We start from the raw sequence: 12462 nt of genomic DNA on the forward strand, positions 1-12462 counted from the left end.
TTTATAACTGATCCAAATACAAAAAAACTTCATCGATGAATGCTAACAGTGAAATTCATATTATTTATTTCTTTTAAATCAATGATAATAAGAAAATTCAAAGCCTGTGATATGGCCTTGGTGTAATCTTTTTTCATTTTATATTATACACTCACAAAGCTGAATTTAATAGAAAAATGATCTCTATTTGAAGAAAATGCAAATTATTTTGCATTCCAATCAGTTGTGTGAAATTATCCTGGAAGAGGAACTCATCATCCCTTAGTAATTTTATAGTATGCCATAAGTGTAAAAGGTGAGCTTCAGATGGTTCCTTCTCCACTGACTTATAAAACGTTAATAAATGAAATATTAAAAATGTGAGCATGTATAGCCCAACATATTCAAAGATTACATTGAGAATTCTACCATAAGTAGTAGGTTTTTAGTGAGTAACTCATTCTTTTACAGTTTATAGCATAAAAGAGGGAGATCCAATTTTGTGCTGATAAGGTAATGTTATTTTCTAGCTTTTTACTTACACTTTAGATTGTGGGGAACCCCAAAAGGCCATCTGGCTATATGCCTGCATCTAGTCCACATTATACCTAAGCAGGTAGCACTATTCTGATGCTCTTCTGAGAATTTGCTATAGCAAGTTCTCTTGGGAACCCAACCCAGACTTCCCTGTAAGAAAGTTTATGATTATTTTGAGATAAATCTTTTATTTTCAAATATAAATAGTTTCCAACATCAAGCCACAGAATGAGAGAATTCGTACCTCAAAAGGTTATCAGTCTCATTTTCCCTGTCTCTAGGTGAATCAGTCTTTAAATTTATACAGAAGCCTGTTTCCAATCTGCCTATACAAAATGCCCAAGCTTGAACACTGCCTCAGAAAATCACCATTCTATTTTATCATTACTTGAGAATTTTCTTGAAATCCACACCTATCCTGCACTTTTACATATACTTTTTGACTAACATTGTAAATAGTTTTAAGTTCGACTTTTTGATATATATTCTTAACCAGGTACATGAGCACATAGTATGAGTTTAATAAATATTTACTGAAAAAAATAAAAAAACAAAGAAATAAGAAGGAAGGGAAAAAGGAAGAATGAAGGAAGGACACAAGGATAGATCCAGGTGCTGAAGATAAAGAATCAATTAAGGCATAAAAGTTTGAACACTTGGTAATACAAATAGTAATATTAACCATAATCTAATCTTTAGCAATGGCTATACATGATTTCACTGAGGTTGATAAACGTGTGAGGAGATTTGCTCTTTTTCCTACTATACAATATATTTCATTTACACATTCATTATCATGGTTGGTTGCAAATTTTCGTCTATAATACTATAGCCATTCTATAATATTCATGTTATAAGCAGTAGAAAACTAATGCAAACAAATGAATTAAACTAACAATGTTACCATTAATCTCAAAGAAAGTTTATGAATACTTGAAAATATAAATGACATTTTCTTTAAAATTAAATGTTAGAAATAGCATTTAGGCAATTCACATGAAAAGGATATGAATGTACCAAAATCTTGATAGCAATTTTCCTAACAGGGTTTAGTGGAGTTAAAATATACAAGGCAGAGGTGGCACTGAATCGGAAAATTGCCTTTCCTTTATTCATTACTATAAAAGTCTGAAAAAGAAAATACGAGAAAAAAATTACTAAACCTGTGGATTATTTAAAGAGCTTACATACATAAAGAACTTTTTAAAAAACAGAATTTGTTTCTTCAAACTTGTTTGTTTAAACCAGTTGATATATCATAACTACAAACATTAGATGTTTTAATTAACATATAGTTACAAATAAAGATACTATTTACTATTACCTAATCTGTCTCTACAGTTCCAGCTTGCTGATACAAACTGACAATTCTACACAAATTTTTTACCGAATTGTAATGTAGCTTTACAGATTCCAATTCTATTTAAAGCTTACCATCTGTTTTCAGCTTTGGTAACTTTTCAGATTACTCTGTACACATTGCTACTAAAATAATCTTTTATAAATATTTTAATTACATAAATCTTTTAACTTCAAAGTTTATGATGGCTCCTGATTGTCCCTGTAGATTCAAAATGTTCAAACAGGTTGAATAACCTGGTTTTGCATATTCTATAGATGTGTGAAGGGATCAGCTTCTTAGCTAATACTGGGGAGGGATGGATGCATTGAAGCTTAGTCTGAAATAAATCATTGTGGAATGAAGGACATTCCACAACTAAAATTCTATTATCTGAAACCTACAATCATCTACTTAGCATTGGCTGTGCTACAGCTGATTACCCTCTTCCTGTAGAATCATCTTTTATTTTTTCCCACTAGAGCCATCTTTGCTATGGCCAATTCAACCCACTTATCAATCTCACTCACAACCAGACAATCTCCCCTTATGACTCTGAATATGAGTGTCATAGATTCCTAGGTGACATCTAAAACGTCATTTATTGCAAACTTTCTTCATATCAGGGAAATGTCTCCATAACAGACCTTACAATATAGTTCCACCTACAATGACCCCCTATTATGTCAGAGATTCTTAATCTTGCCTGAATACTAGGCTGTCCTGTAGAGATTTTAAAATTGACAATTGAATGAAAATTTCTTAGGGATGGCACAGACTTGAGTACCTAATATAGATGACAGGGTGATGGATTCAGCAAACAACCATGGCACATGCACACCTGTGTAACAAACCTGCACATTCTACACATGTACCCCTGAACTTAAAGTATAATAAATAAAACAAAAATTTCCGGAGATGATTATAATATGCAATCAAGGTTGAAAATCCCTTCTCTCTGGGAATTTTCTCTGCTATCAATCACCTCCTTCATCATGTCTTTCCAAATCACACTATCCCTTGATCATTCCCTAATTGTTTCTCTTTATCAGTGAGTCTAAGTATATTAATTTGCACTCTTTTACATGTTGCTTGTAATTATAGTCAAGTGGCAATTTACACATACTGTTCATTCCAGTGAGAACTAGGTTAGGAATTGTTATAAATCATTGAACATAAAGAGCCTGTAATCTACTTTTTCTCCGCTTTTTTCACAGTATTTAATAGCCTGGTTTGCAAATAAACACTTGTTTTGAATTAAATGTGGGTTTACCTTAAAGATACTATTTACCTTTAAGATATCTATTCTGTATACTTATTTACTTAATAATATGTTTCTCTCCTTTAACTAGGGGTTATATCCCATACATTTATGTTCACTGACAATGTACTTTGTTTGAATAGGTAGACAAAAATATTTATATTATCAGTATAAAGGACAGGAAAAACAATTTCTCTGTTCATTGCCCTTTTGTATTTAAGACCATGGTTCCAACCATTATTTAACTAACCATTATCCAGAAACTGTACAGTTTTTCTGTTTATTATTCCTTTGTATTTAAGTCCACAGAGCTAACCATTATTTAACCATTTTTCAGAAACTACAGTTGCTCTATTCATTGCCCTTTTGTATTTAAGACCATAGAGCCAACTATTACTTAACTATCCAATTTCCAGAAACTGCTCTCTATAAAAGTGAACAATTTTATGAAGAGAACAAGCAAACTACTCTTTACCAGCAGTAAGGTTAAGTGTAAGGGACAGTAGACCATGCAAAAGCTGCTCTTGAAGCACAGAAGCATTAAAGGGTTGCCTTGGAGTCACGGGATAAGATTATTTAATATTACAGTTGAACAATCAAGATCCATTTAGGCATTCAACAACAGCATTAACTTGAAAACGTTCACCATAATTTAAGGAGGATGATCTCATGCTCTTTTGAAACAGTTTCCCTGAAAAAGCAGTTTCTACTTGCAACATTAGGAGAAAGTTTCATTTTAAACTATCTCCAAAAGCAGAGTGAACAGCAATAAATTATCCCTTTGATCATGGAACCCTTTACACCCCCTACAAGATTAGCCTTTGTGGTACTAGTGGAATTAAAGCTGGTATGCTAATAGCATCTTCGTTGAATTTGTAAGTTCCAAAACAGAGCAGGCCTTAAAACCACAATCCCAGTTTATTTTTTGGGACCACCACCTGATACAAAGAGAAACCTGAGTTCTGAGAAATGTGGAAAAAAATACTACTATCCTATTTAGTGAAAGAACTGCAAGAAAAAAAATTGAAATTATGGGGCTCTGATATTATGAAGAGATATACCTAAACTGAAAATTACCTGAGAAAATGACAAATGAACGGAGGAGGGATAAATCATAGCAATTTTAAAGTTAGGTTTCCAAGTAATGATAAGTAATGATGTGACTTAAAAAGTTAATACTACATATCGCTATTGGCATTATAAATGCTACAGCTGGAAGTATGTTAAACTAGCTATTTTGTACTCTGGAATGTTATTTGCTTCTTTTTCCCAGGCAAATGCACATCTTGTAAGTTTACTAAAAGTTTTACTACTTTGTGGCAAGAATAAGATTTGCATCTCAGTGATTAGGACCACATCAGAGAACTCAAAAAATGACGCAACCATTTTTAAACATTCTCTTTTATTTTATTACATTAATAAGCACAGTATATAATTTCACTTAGTGTTTAAGAGCTCTGACTCTGGAGCCGAATGCTTGGGCTCAGATCCTGGATTCACCGCTTGAGTGTGGCCTTGAGCATGTTACTTCACCTCTCTGTGCTTCACTTTCCCATTTGCAAACTGAAGCTAACAATAGGACCCGCTTCACTGGTTCAGTAAATAGCAAATGAGTTAAAGCACTCAGCAGCGTTTGACACAGTATGAGCACAAGAAAAGTTAGCTATGATTATCACTGTCACTACAGTTAATAGTACCCTGGTCAAATTAAATGCCATTAAAATACATTGTAATGTTACACATTTAATTAAATTAGGTATTTAAAATGTATCACTAATAGTGACAGAGTTACGTAAGCTTTAAAATTTTTAAATGCCTTTTACCTGTATTTTTCCATATAGCTAATATAGCTTCATAACATGTTTTTAAATCCCAAAACTTCTTCCATTAGCTTCTTACATGACTCCTTCTATGCTAAGAATGACAAATTACCTCTTTAACAGCACTTCAATCTTCATCTTTACGGATATTTCATAAATGAAAGCAGTGCAGCCAACAGTAAAGAATGTCTAGATGCCTCACAAAATGGTTCACAGCCACTATGAATAAATCAGTGTCCAAGTCTACCTCTCAGCCATGGAGGCAATAAAAATTGACTTTGTCATTAACAGAGGGCAATTCTGTTTTTTAGTGGCAGACTCACATTAACCAAACTTTAAAACCTGGCATATAAAATAAGAATGCCAATCTATTTATTTATTTAGAGACAGGATCTTGATCTGTCACCCAGGCTAAAGTGCAGCAGCACAATCACAGCTCACTGCAGCCCCAAATTCCTGACCTCAAGTAATCTTCCTGTCTTGGCTTTTCATTGCCCAAGGATTACAGGTGTGGGCCATCATGCCTGGCCTCCAATCTATTTATTTATATACAAAGAGATGCATTACTTTCATATGGACTGAGATAATTGCAATAATGTAACCAGTACATTCTTTTCTTCAAGCATATTTAGGAGAAACCAAGTGTAATCACAAGGTTTCTTGCTGAATGTGGAGCCCAAGCCAGCTGACTTAATTAAATGATGTGGAATGTTTAAGAGCATGTGTTAGGTAGTTCAGTGTAGCCCCTCCACAATGAGGTGCCCTGGCCATTGGGAAGAAAATGCTTTCGGTACTACTACTAAAGTTTTGTCTCCCTTGGAAAAAAAAAAAAAAAAAAAAGGTTTGCCTCTATTATTCTCCGTTTCTCCCTTAATCCTACCAGACTGATAGACTCCCATTTTGAGGACATTTCCTTTCTTTAAGTAGCAAATACTTAACAATCATAGCAGAGTAAATCACGCCTCCTCTCTTAAAAATATCTTTACAAATATAACCTTCAGAGCAACAGTTTTTAAGGGAGAATATTATTTCCAGTTTCTTGGGGGATGACTTAATTGTCATCATCACAACTAAATTTCAAATTTTTCTTTAATCCTATAGTAAATTGTTGAAATAAGTTATTTTTAGAAGTACATGAATGTGTTAAATGCCACCTTTTATGAAACTAACTATAAAAAGGGAAAAAGAAGAATCTGTTTAACTATTAAAATTTGCTCTGATGACTTTAAATAAAACATTAAGCTTTCTGCTCAAAGTGTGGCCATGTACCAGTGTGATGGTTTGTAAGAAATTCAGGATCTCTGGCTCTACCCCGGACCTATGGATTCAGAATCTGCAATTTAAAAGATCTTAAGTGATCTGTATGTATGCGCAAGTTTGAGAAGTACTTCTTTAGAGCAACAGGACTAACTCCATGTCTGAATAGCTGTCATTTCCTTTAGCCATCACTGATTTTATGAAGTTAAATTATGTAGTGCTTAAAGAATGAAATTTATTCAGCCACTGCTTTTAAAAGGGTGTGCTTTGACTAATAAAGGTGTTCAATATCTTCCATAACCTACCATCCATAAACTCATGGTGATATTAATTTATCTTTAGTTTCTACATTGAACTATTTTCCTGCTTGTGAATGTAAAATATAAATCATGGTTATAAAATTCCTTAATATCCAGTTAGAAGGCATAGAGTATACCACCTATTTTTTATATTTTTCTGTAAAATACTACTCAGCTAGCTTAACTATAGAAGCCTGCTAATTATAATAGAATTATGCATTTATTTTAGCATTAGGAAAGCACAGTAATAACTATTAAATTAAATCAGGTATAGATGGAGAAAATTTGTAAGTTCTTTTTTTTTTTTTGGTCTTCCAATTTTGACATTTTTTTCTTCAGGGTGATGTTTTAATAGTATAGGGGATCCAGAATCAGCATGTCCCAAACTATATAAGGTTAAGAGACACTCCTAATTATATTCTAGGTTAGTTGGGGGAAAAAGGAATCTCTGGGTAAACATGCTTCCTTATGTATTGTCTGCCTATAGGAGGATGCTAAGCAGAAGTTTATTTATCGTCTTCTAGAAGACAAATTACTGTGAAGAAACCTCAAGTCAATTATGAACTAAAAAATAATAAGTACAATATATGCCCATAATTCTTTTTCTGCATAGGTATTATTCTGTTGACTATCCTGTGCTTGAATTTGCCAGCCATAATGGATATTTTACTTTGTTGATGTCAATTTTAATATTGACTCTTTGAATTACTGTGAAATTGTAGAAGTCATTATTCATATTTCCTCACTGTAACCAAAATATTGGTTACAATAACCAAAACCAGAAAATTATAATATAGTTAGAAGTTTAATTAAAGATTTATTGGATGTATAAAACCAATACTCACTTTCTTATTGATATAGTAGGGATCCAGGTCCTCCAGGGGCTCTGATACCATCTCTGGAGGAATGTCTCCATAAATAAATGGAAGGTTCTTTCCAGCTTCCAAGTCACTATTTGGCTTTGGTTTGTTCTCATCATCATTATCTTGTTCCTTTTTGGGCTTCTGAGCTTTCTCTTCTGCAGCTCGTTTTTCGATAGCAGCAAGAGATTCTCTAGTAAAAAGGCGGAAGCTTTCAGGTCCCGGGGGTACCAACAGTGCCTGTGCCATCTTTTCATCCTGCACAATTAATTTCGTGTAGCTTCTTGCATATGAATTGCCTGCAATAAAATAAAAATTGCATGAGAGCTAGGAAAACAAGTGATTGGGAATAAGAAAATCAATCAAAATGTCATTTAATGTTTTTTAGTAATTTTTAAAGCTATAAACGTTAAGTCCTGCTTTTAGTACTGCACCACACATTTGAACTTGAAAACATTATTATTCAACCTAATTCTGAAAAAGCCAAGTTTATAAATCTATCAAAAATCTGTTCTTAATATTAATTAGCTTGATTTAGCCATTCTACAATGTACAGGACATATGTATAATATATAAACATCATGTTGTACCTCAAGAATATATATAATATTGTCAATTTTTAAAAGCATTAAAAAAATTCTGTTTTGAGACTTTTAAGTCAAAATATAGTATACTTTCAGCAAAAGAGTAATGCCAGTAAAGTTTGTTAATGAAATCGCTTAATTATTCTGCATCCCACCCCTCGCCTTTTCATAACTTTGTAACTCCCCAAATAAAGAAGTACTGGCAAGAATACAATTATTGTGATACATCCCTGACTCATACAAATGAAGATAGAAAATGAAGTTTTGCCAAACCCAACCACTGCTGTGTTTGTCAGCATCATTAACAACTGCTGCTTCAGAAAAGATCTGATCACCAAACAGCAGGGACATGGAAGCCACTGCCTCCAGAAACATCTACCTATCTTTAGTATTTTCTTTCTTTTATTAAGCCAGACTCTGTTTCCTTCTGAGGCTATGGAGAATATGTTTACTTCATATTTCAATCTGTTGCCCTTCAATTATTCCAAGATAATTTTAACATTTTTCCTGAATCTTCCATTTAGTATAGTGGTTAAAAGCATGGACTCAGGTGGTAGAATCTGTCTGTTCTAAACCCTGGCTCTGCCGCTTATGAGCTGTGTGATCATGGACAAAGTAACCCCTCATTGCTTGGGTTCATCTATAAAATAAGGGTAGTAGGGAAACCGACCTCCTGGGTTATCATAAGAAATAAATGAGTTAATTATGTTGTGTCTAGAATAGATTTTGGCATTAGTAAGCACTGTATTATTGTAAACTATAATAATTAATTTATCTTCAGTTTCCCTAGCCCATTTTCCTTCTTTTATGGTTTCAAGCATCCTTACAATTCAAACCACTCTTTAAACAGGTTCTTGCTGTGTTAGAACCACAACTGTGACCACAGAGTTAAAGGGATGAACTGAGAAGTGCAGCGTATAGGGGCCCACTCACACATGCCGATCACCTGGCTGAGAAACAAGGGAAGGCAGACAGATGGAATGACTCCGCTCCATTCTCAGGGAAGGGAACAAAATTCTATCTGCAGGACATATAATACAACTATCGAAACCACAAGAAATCAGCTACATACATTTTGAAACATGAGCTATTTTATTTTGCATTATGCCAAAAATCACATTTAAAAAATCAAGATAAAATATAGAAACAATGACAACACCATATAAAATAAGTATATAAGTCATCTTCTAAAAGAATCTACAACTATGGCACCAAAGTAATGATCAAAGTCATCTGTGACGTTTCCCCCATTCCCACCATTCCCCTCTGCCCCAACATTTATTCTAGTCTCCATAGTAGTTTATCCCTAAATGGCCCTCTAATTCTTGGCAGCTCACTACATATGCTTGAGCTTACAATCAGAAGCTCTGGATCTTTTAATAACATGAGAAAAAAAAATATAAGCTATCATGTGTATGTGTGTTTTAGTTTATATCTTAATTACTAGTTCCCTGATCTGTTCCAATGACAAAAAAGTGTTTCTTAATTACTTATTATATTATTCTATTATTGCTATTTTTTTGAGACAAGGTCTCACTCTGTCACCCAGGCTGGAGTGCAGTGGCACAATCATGGCTCACTGCAGCCTAGACCCCCCGGGCTCAGGTAAACCTCCTACCTCAGAGTCCTGAGTAGCTAGGACTACAAGTGCCCACTGTCTGGCTCATTTTTGTATCCTTTGTTGAGACGGGGTATCAGTTGCCATTTTGCCCCAGGCTGATCTCAAACTCCTCGGTTTAAGGCACCCTCCCACCTCAGCCTCCCAAAGTACTAGGATTACAGGGGTGAGCCAATGCACCGGGCCCAAAAAGTGTTTTTAATAGATGTGTGTTTTCTTTGAATGAGTATTTACAATATAGCATTGTCATTATTTTTTTTACTACTATAAAGGTGTATTCTAAATAAGTTATAAAATAAAATAGCAAGCCTGTCAAAAGTTATATCATTTTTCCCTAATTTTGAACAGAACTTCTGTTTCATAGTTATGCAGCGCACATCTTTTTCTCCATCAAGTGGTATGGTACATGAATAGAAACGTTTGAGAAAAATTCCATTTTACTCAAAAGTCAATTGATCATTTATTTTGTGTCTTCTAAATTTATGGAAGGCAGCACAAAATAAAATGAATGTTTTAGCCATCTTAATGTCAATTTTGATGGCCACATCATCAACCCAACTCTAGGCTGTGTGGAATAATCACAGTTTTTATGCTTTTGAGTACAGAAAGACTTTGAGCATTTTCTGCAAGGCTTAAGTACCCAAAGATGTGTAATCCGTCTGTCTCATATCACCTGTCATGAACTGAATGGCTGTGGTTCTTCCCAAGTGCTGAATGAAGATGAAACAGCATGACAAACAAGTCTTAAGGAAATTCTATGAAGCATGGTTGCTTTCTTAGACGAGAAAAACAAAATCAAAAAAAGCTTGATTTGAGGATTTGATTTTGAACTAATTTTGATCATCTTTATTGGCAATGAATGAAAAACACACTGCAATTGGAATGGGAGATCTGGGTTAGTATTGAGTTTGCCACTAATAGTATGCCTGTATTATCTAACCTATCTCAGCCTCGGTATCATCGAGGTACCCCCACGTAGAGATGGCAGCCCTTTTCCAGATGGGAATAGCTAATTTATATGAATACACATGTTTTACTGAATTGGAGTCTCCTGGTTGGTTTTTGTTTTAGAAATAAAATTAGGTTTAAAGTATCTAATGTGGAAATCACTGAATAACTTTCACAAATTATTCTGATTTTTCTGAGATGACATGGAACAAGGTGCCATCAAAAAATCATGAAAAACTTTTCACAAATAAATAATCCTTTACCTTCTTAGTTACTTATCAAGGGCTGGAATAAATAATTTGAATCTTGGCCAAAATAAAGTAAAAACGTCTTCTTGAAGTTCCCATACTACCGTCTCTAATTCCTCAGGAGACAGGCTAGTTCCAGACTCTCAGCTTTTCCCCTGCAAGGGAATTAGGTTTTGTCCAATATTTGGGTAGGCTGAGAAATTAAAGAATTTGGTGAAAAGAGTTTCTCATGTCTTCACTGACAATTTTGCTGTTTAGAAACCCCTCATAGTTCTTTGGCAGTTCCCTTTTACTTTTTCCCCATTCTTTCTTCTTCTCTGTGAGCTTATAATACAGAGTTCTTACATAATTTTATATTCATATTAGAGAAGCCTTTAAAAATTAATCCTTACTGATGCATTGGTGTGGAATATGTATTATTAATGAATATATGCACATTATAATTTATTAAAATACATAAAATTTAATATATCACATTTTCTCCAGAGCTATCTTTGTAAGACCATAAAAGATGTGAAAAAAATCTTAGGACATGATCTCTTTGAAAACCAAAAAGGCTGTGGGTGAATTTGTGTGAGTAAAGCAAATATATCTTTTTGTTAATCAGTGAAAAGATTATGGTTCAATATATCCTATTTTAGGAGTAAATTGCAATATTCCAAATCTGGAAGGGATCTCAAAATCATTTATTTGGGAAATATTTATGGAGGGTTCTATGAATCAGTACTCTGCTTGAACCAGGAACCTATGGTCACTTCCCTGGGGGCTGACAGTCCAATGTGGGAGGCAGATTTTTATACAAATAATTATAATACAGTTATATACAGCTGGTTATTGTCTAAGGTTCATTGAAAGTATCAATTTATTCTTCCAAGGGGAGGGAAGGAGAGGTATGGTTTGGGGAAGTCTCTGAGGAAGTGACATTGGAGTAGGTTTTGCAGGTTAGCTGGAATTTGACTGGGGTCTTGTGGTGGTGGTGGTGGTTGGGAAGGGGTGGGTAGGAAGACACATTAGTAGAGACACATTGAGCAGGCATGGATGGGGGGCAGCATGTGTGCAGATGCAGAGACAAGAAAGAGCTGGAGAGTTTGGGAGCAAGAACATGAAATTCTTTAGGGGTGGAGATCACCCTGCACAGATGGGAGTGGTATGACACAAAACTGGAAAGTTAGGCAGGATAGATCACCAAGGACCCTGCATTCCACACAAAGGTACGCCATGGATGAGGAGTGCTATGGTCAATGAGAAGATTGGAAAGATGGTGGTAGTATGAAGGGTAGACAGGCAGAGAGTGATTCTAGAGCAATGGTTTTCAAATTTTGTGATTTCAGGATCCCTTTACAATCTTAAAATCATTCGTGAACCCAAAGAGCTTTTGCCTATAAGGGGACTTAGCTATCCATACTTACCTTATCAAAAATCAAAATAAAAAATGTAAAAATTCTTATTAATTAATAATAAGCACTTGTATGTTTATACAGACAACAGATGATTGACGAAAACAACTATGTTATTCAAAACAGAAAAAATTTAATAGGAGAATGAATTTGTTTCACGCTTAGTCAAATATCTTTATGTTGCTTAAGAGAATACAGCTAGATTTTCATAACTGCTTCAGTGTTTAATCTGATGGAATGTGTTGTTTTATTGAAATACATGAAGAAAATTCTCACACATACATGTGGCTAGAAAAAAAGAGTGTTTTAATTGTC

General features: G+C 34.2%; 1 protein-coding gene across 7 annotated transcripts in view; it reads right to left on the reverse strand.

Annotated features, from left to right (window-relative positions):
• Nucleotides 1–12462, reverse strand: part of SCN3A (sodium voltage-gated channel alpha subunit 3) — a 111432-nt gene that overhangs the window by 76892 nt on the left and 22078 nt on the right. For all 7 annotated transcript variants that reach the window (XM_017548216.2, XM_037745742.1, XM_017548228.2 and 4 more), the window contains 2 exons: nt 7338–7651; nt 1526–1644 (listed from right to left, as the gene is read on the reverse strand). In XM_017548216.2, the coding sequence (XP_017403705.1) occupies nt 1526–1644; nt 7338–7601 (383 nt within the window). In that variant the 5' untranslated portion in view covers nt 7602–7651. The remainder of the gene's footprint in view (nt 1–1525; nt 1645–7337; nt 7652–12462) is intronic.

Source organism: Cebus imitator, unplaced genomic scaffold, assembly GCF_001604975.1.
Source record: "Cebus imitator isolate Cc_AM_T3 unplaced genomic scaffold, Cebus_imitator-1.0 Scaffold10, whole genome shotgun sequence".
In the NCBI taxonomy this organism is placed as follows: Eukaryota; Metazoa; Chordata; class Mammalia; order Primates; family Cebidae; genus Cebus; species Cebus imitator.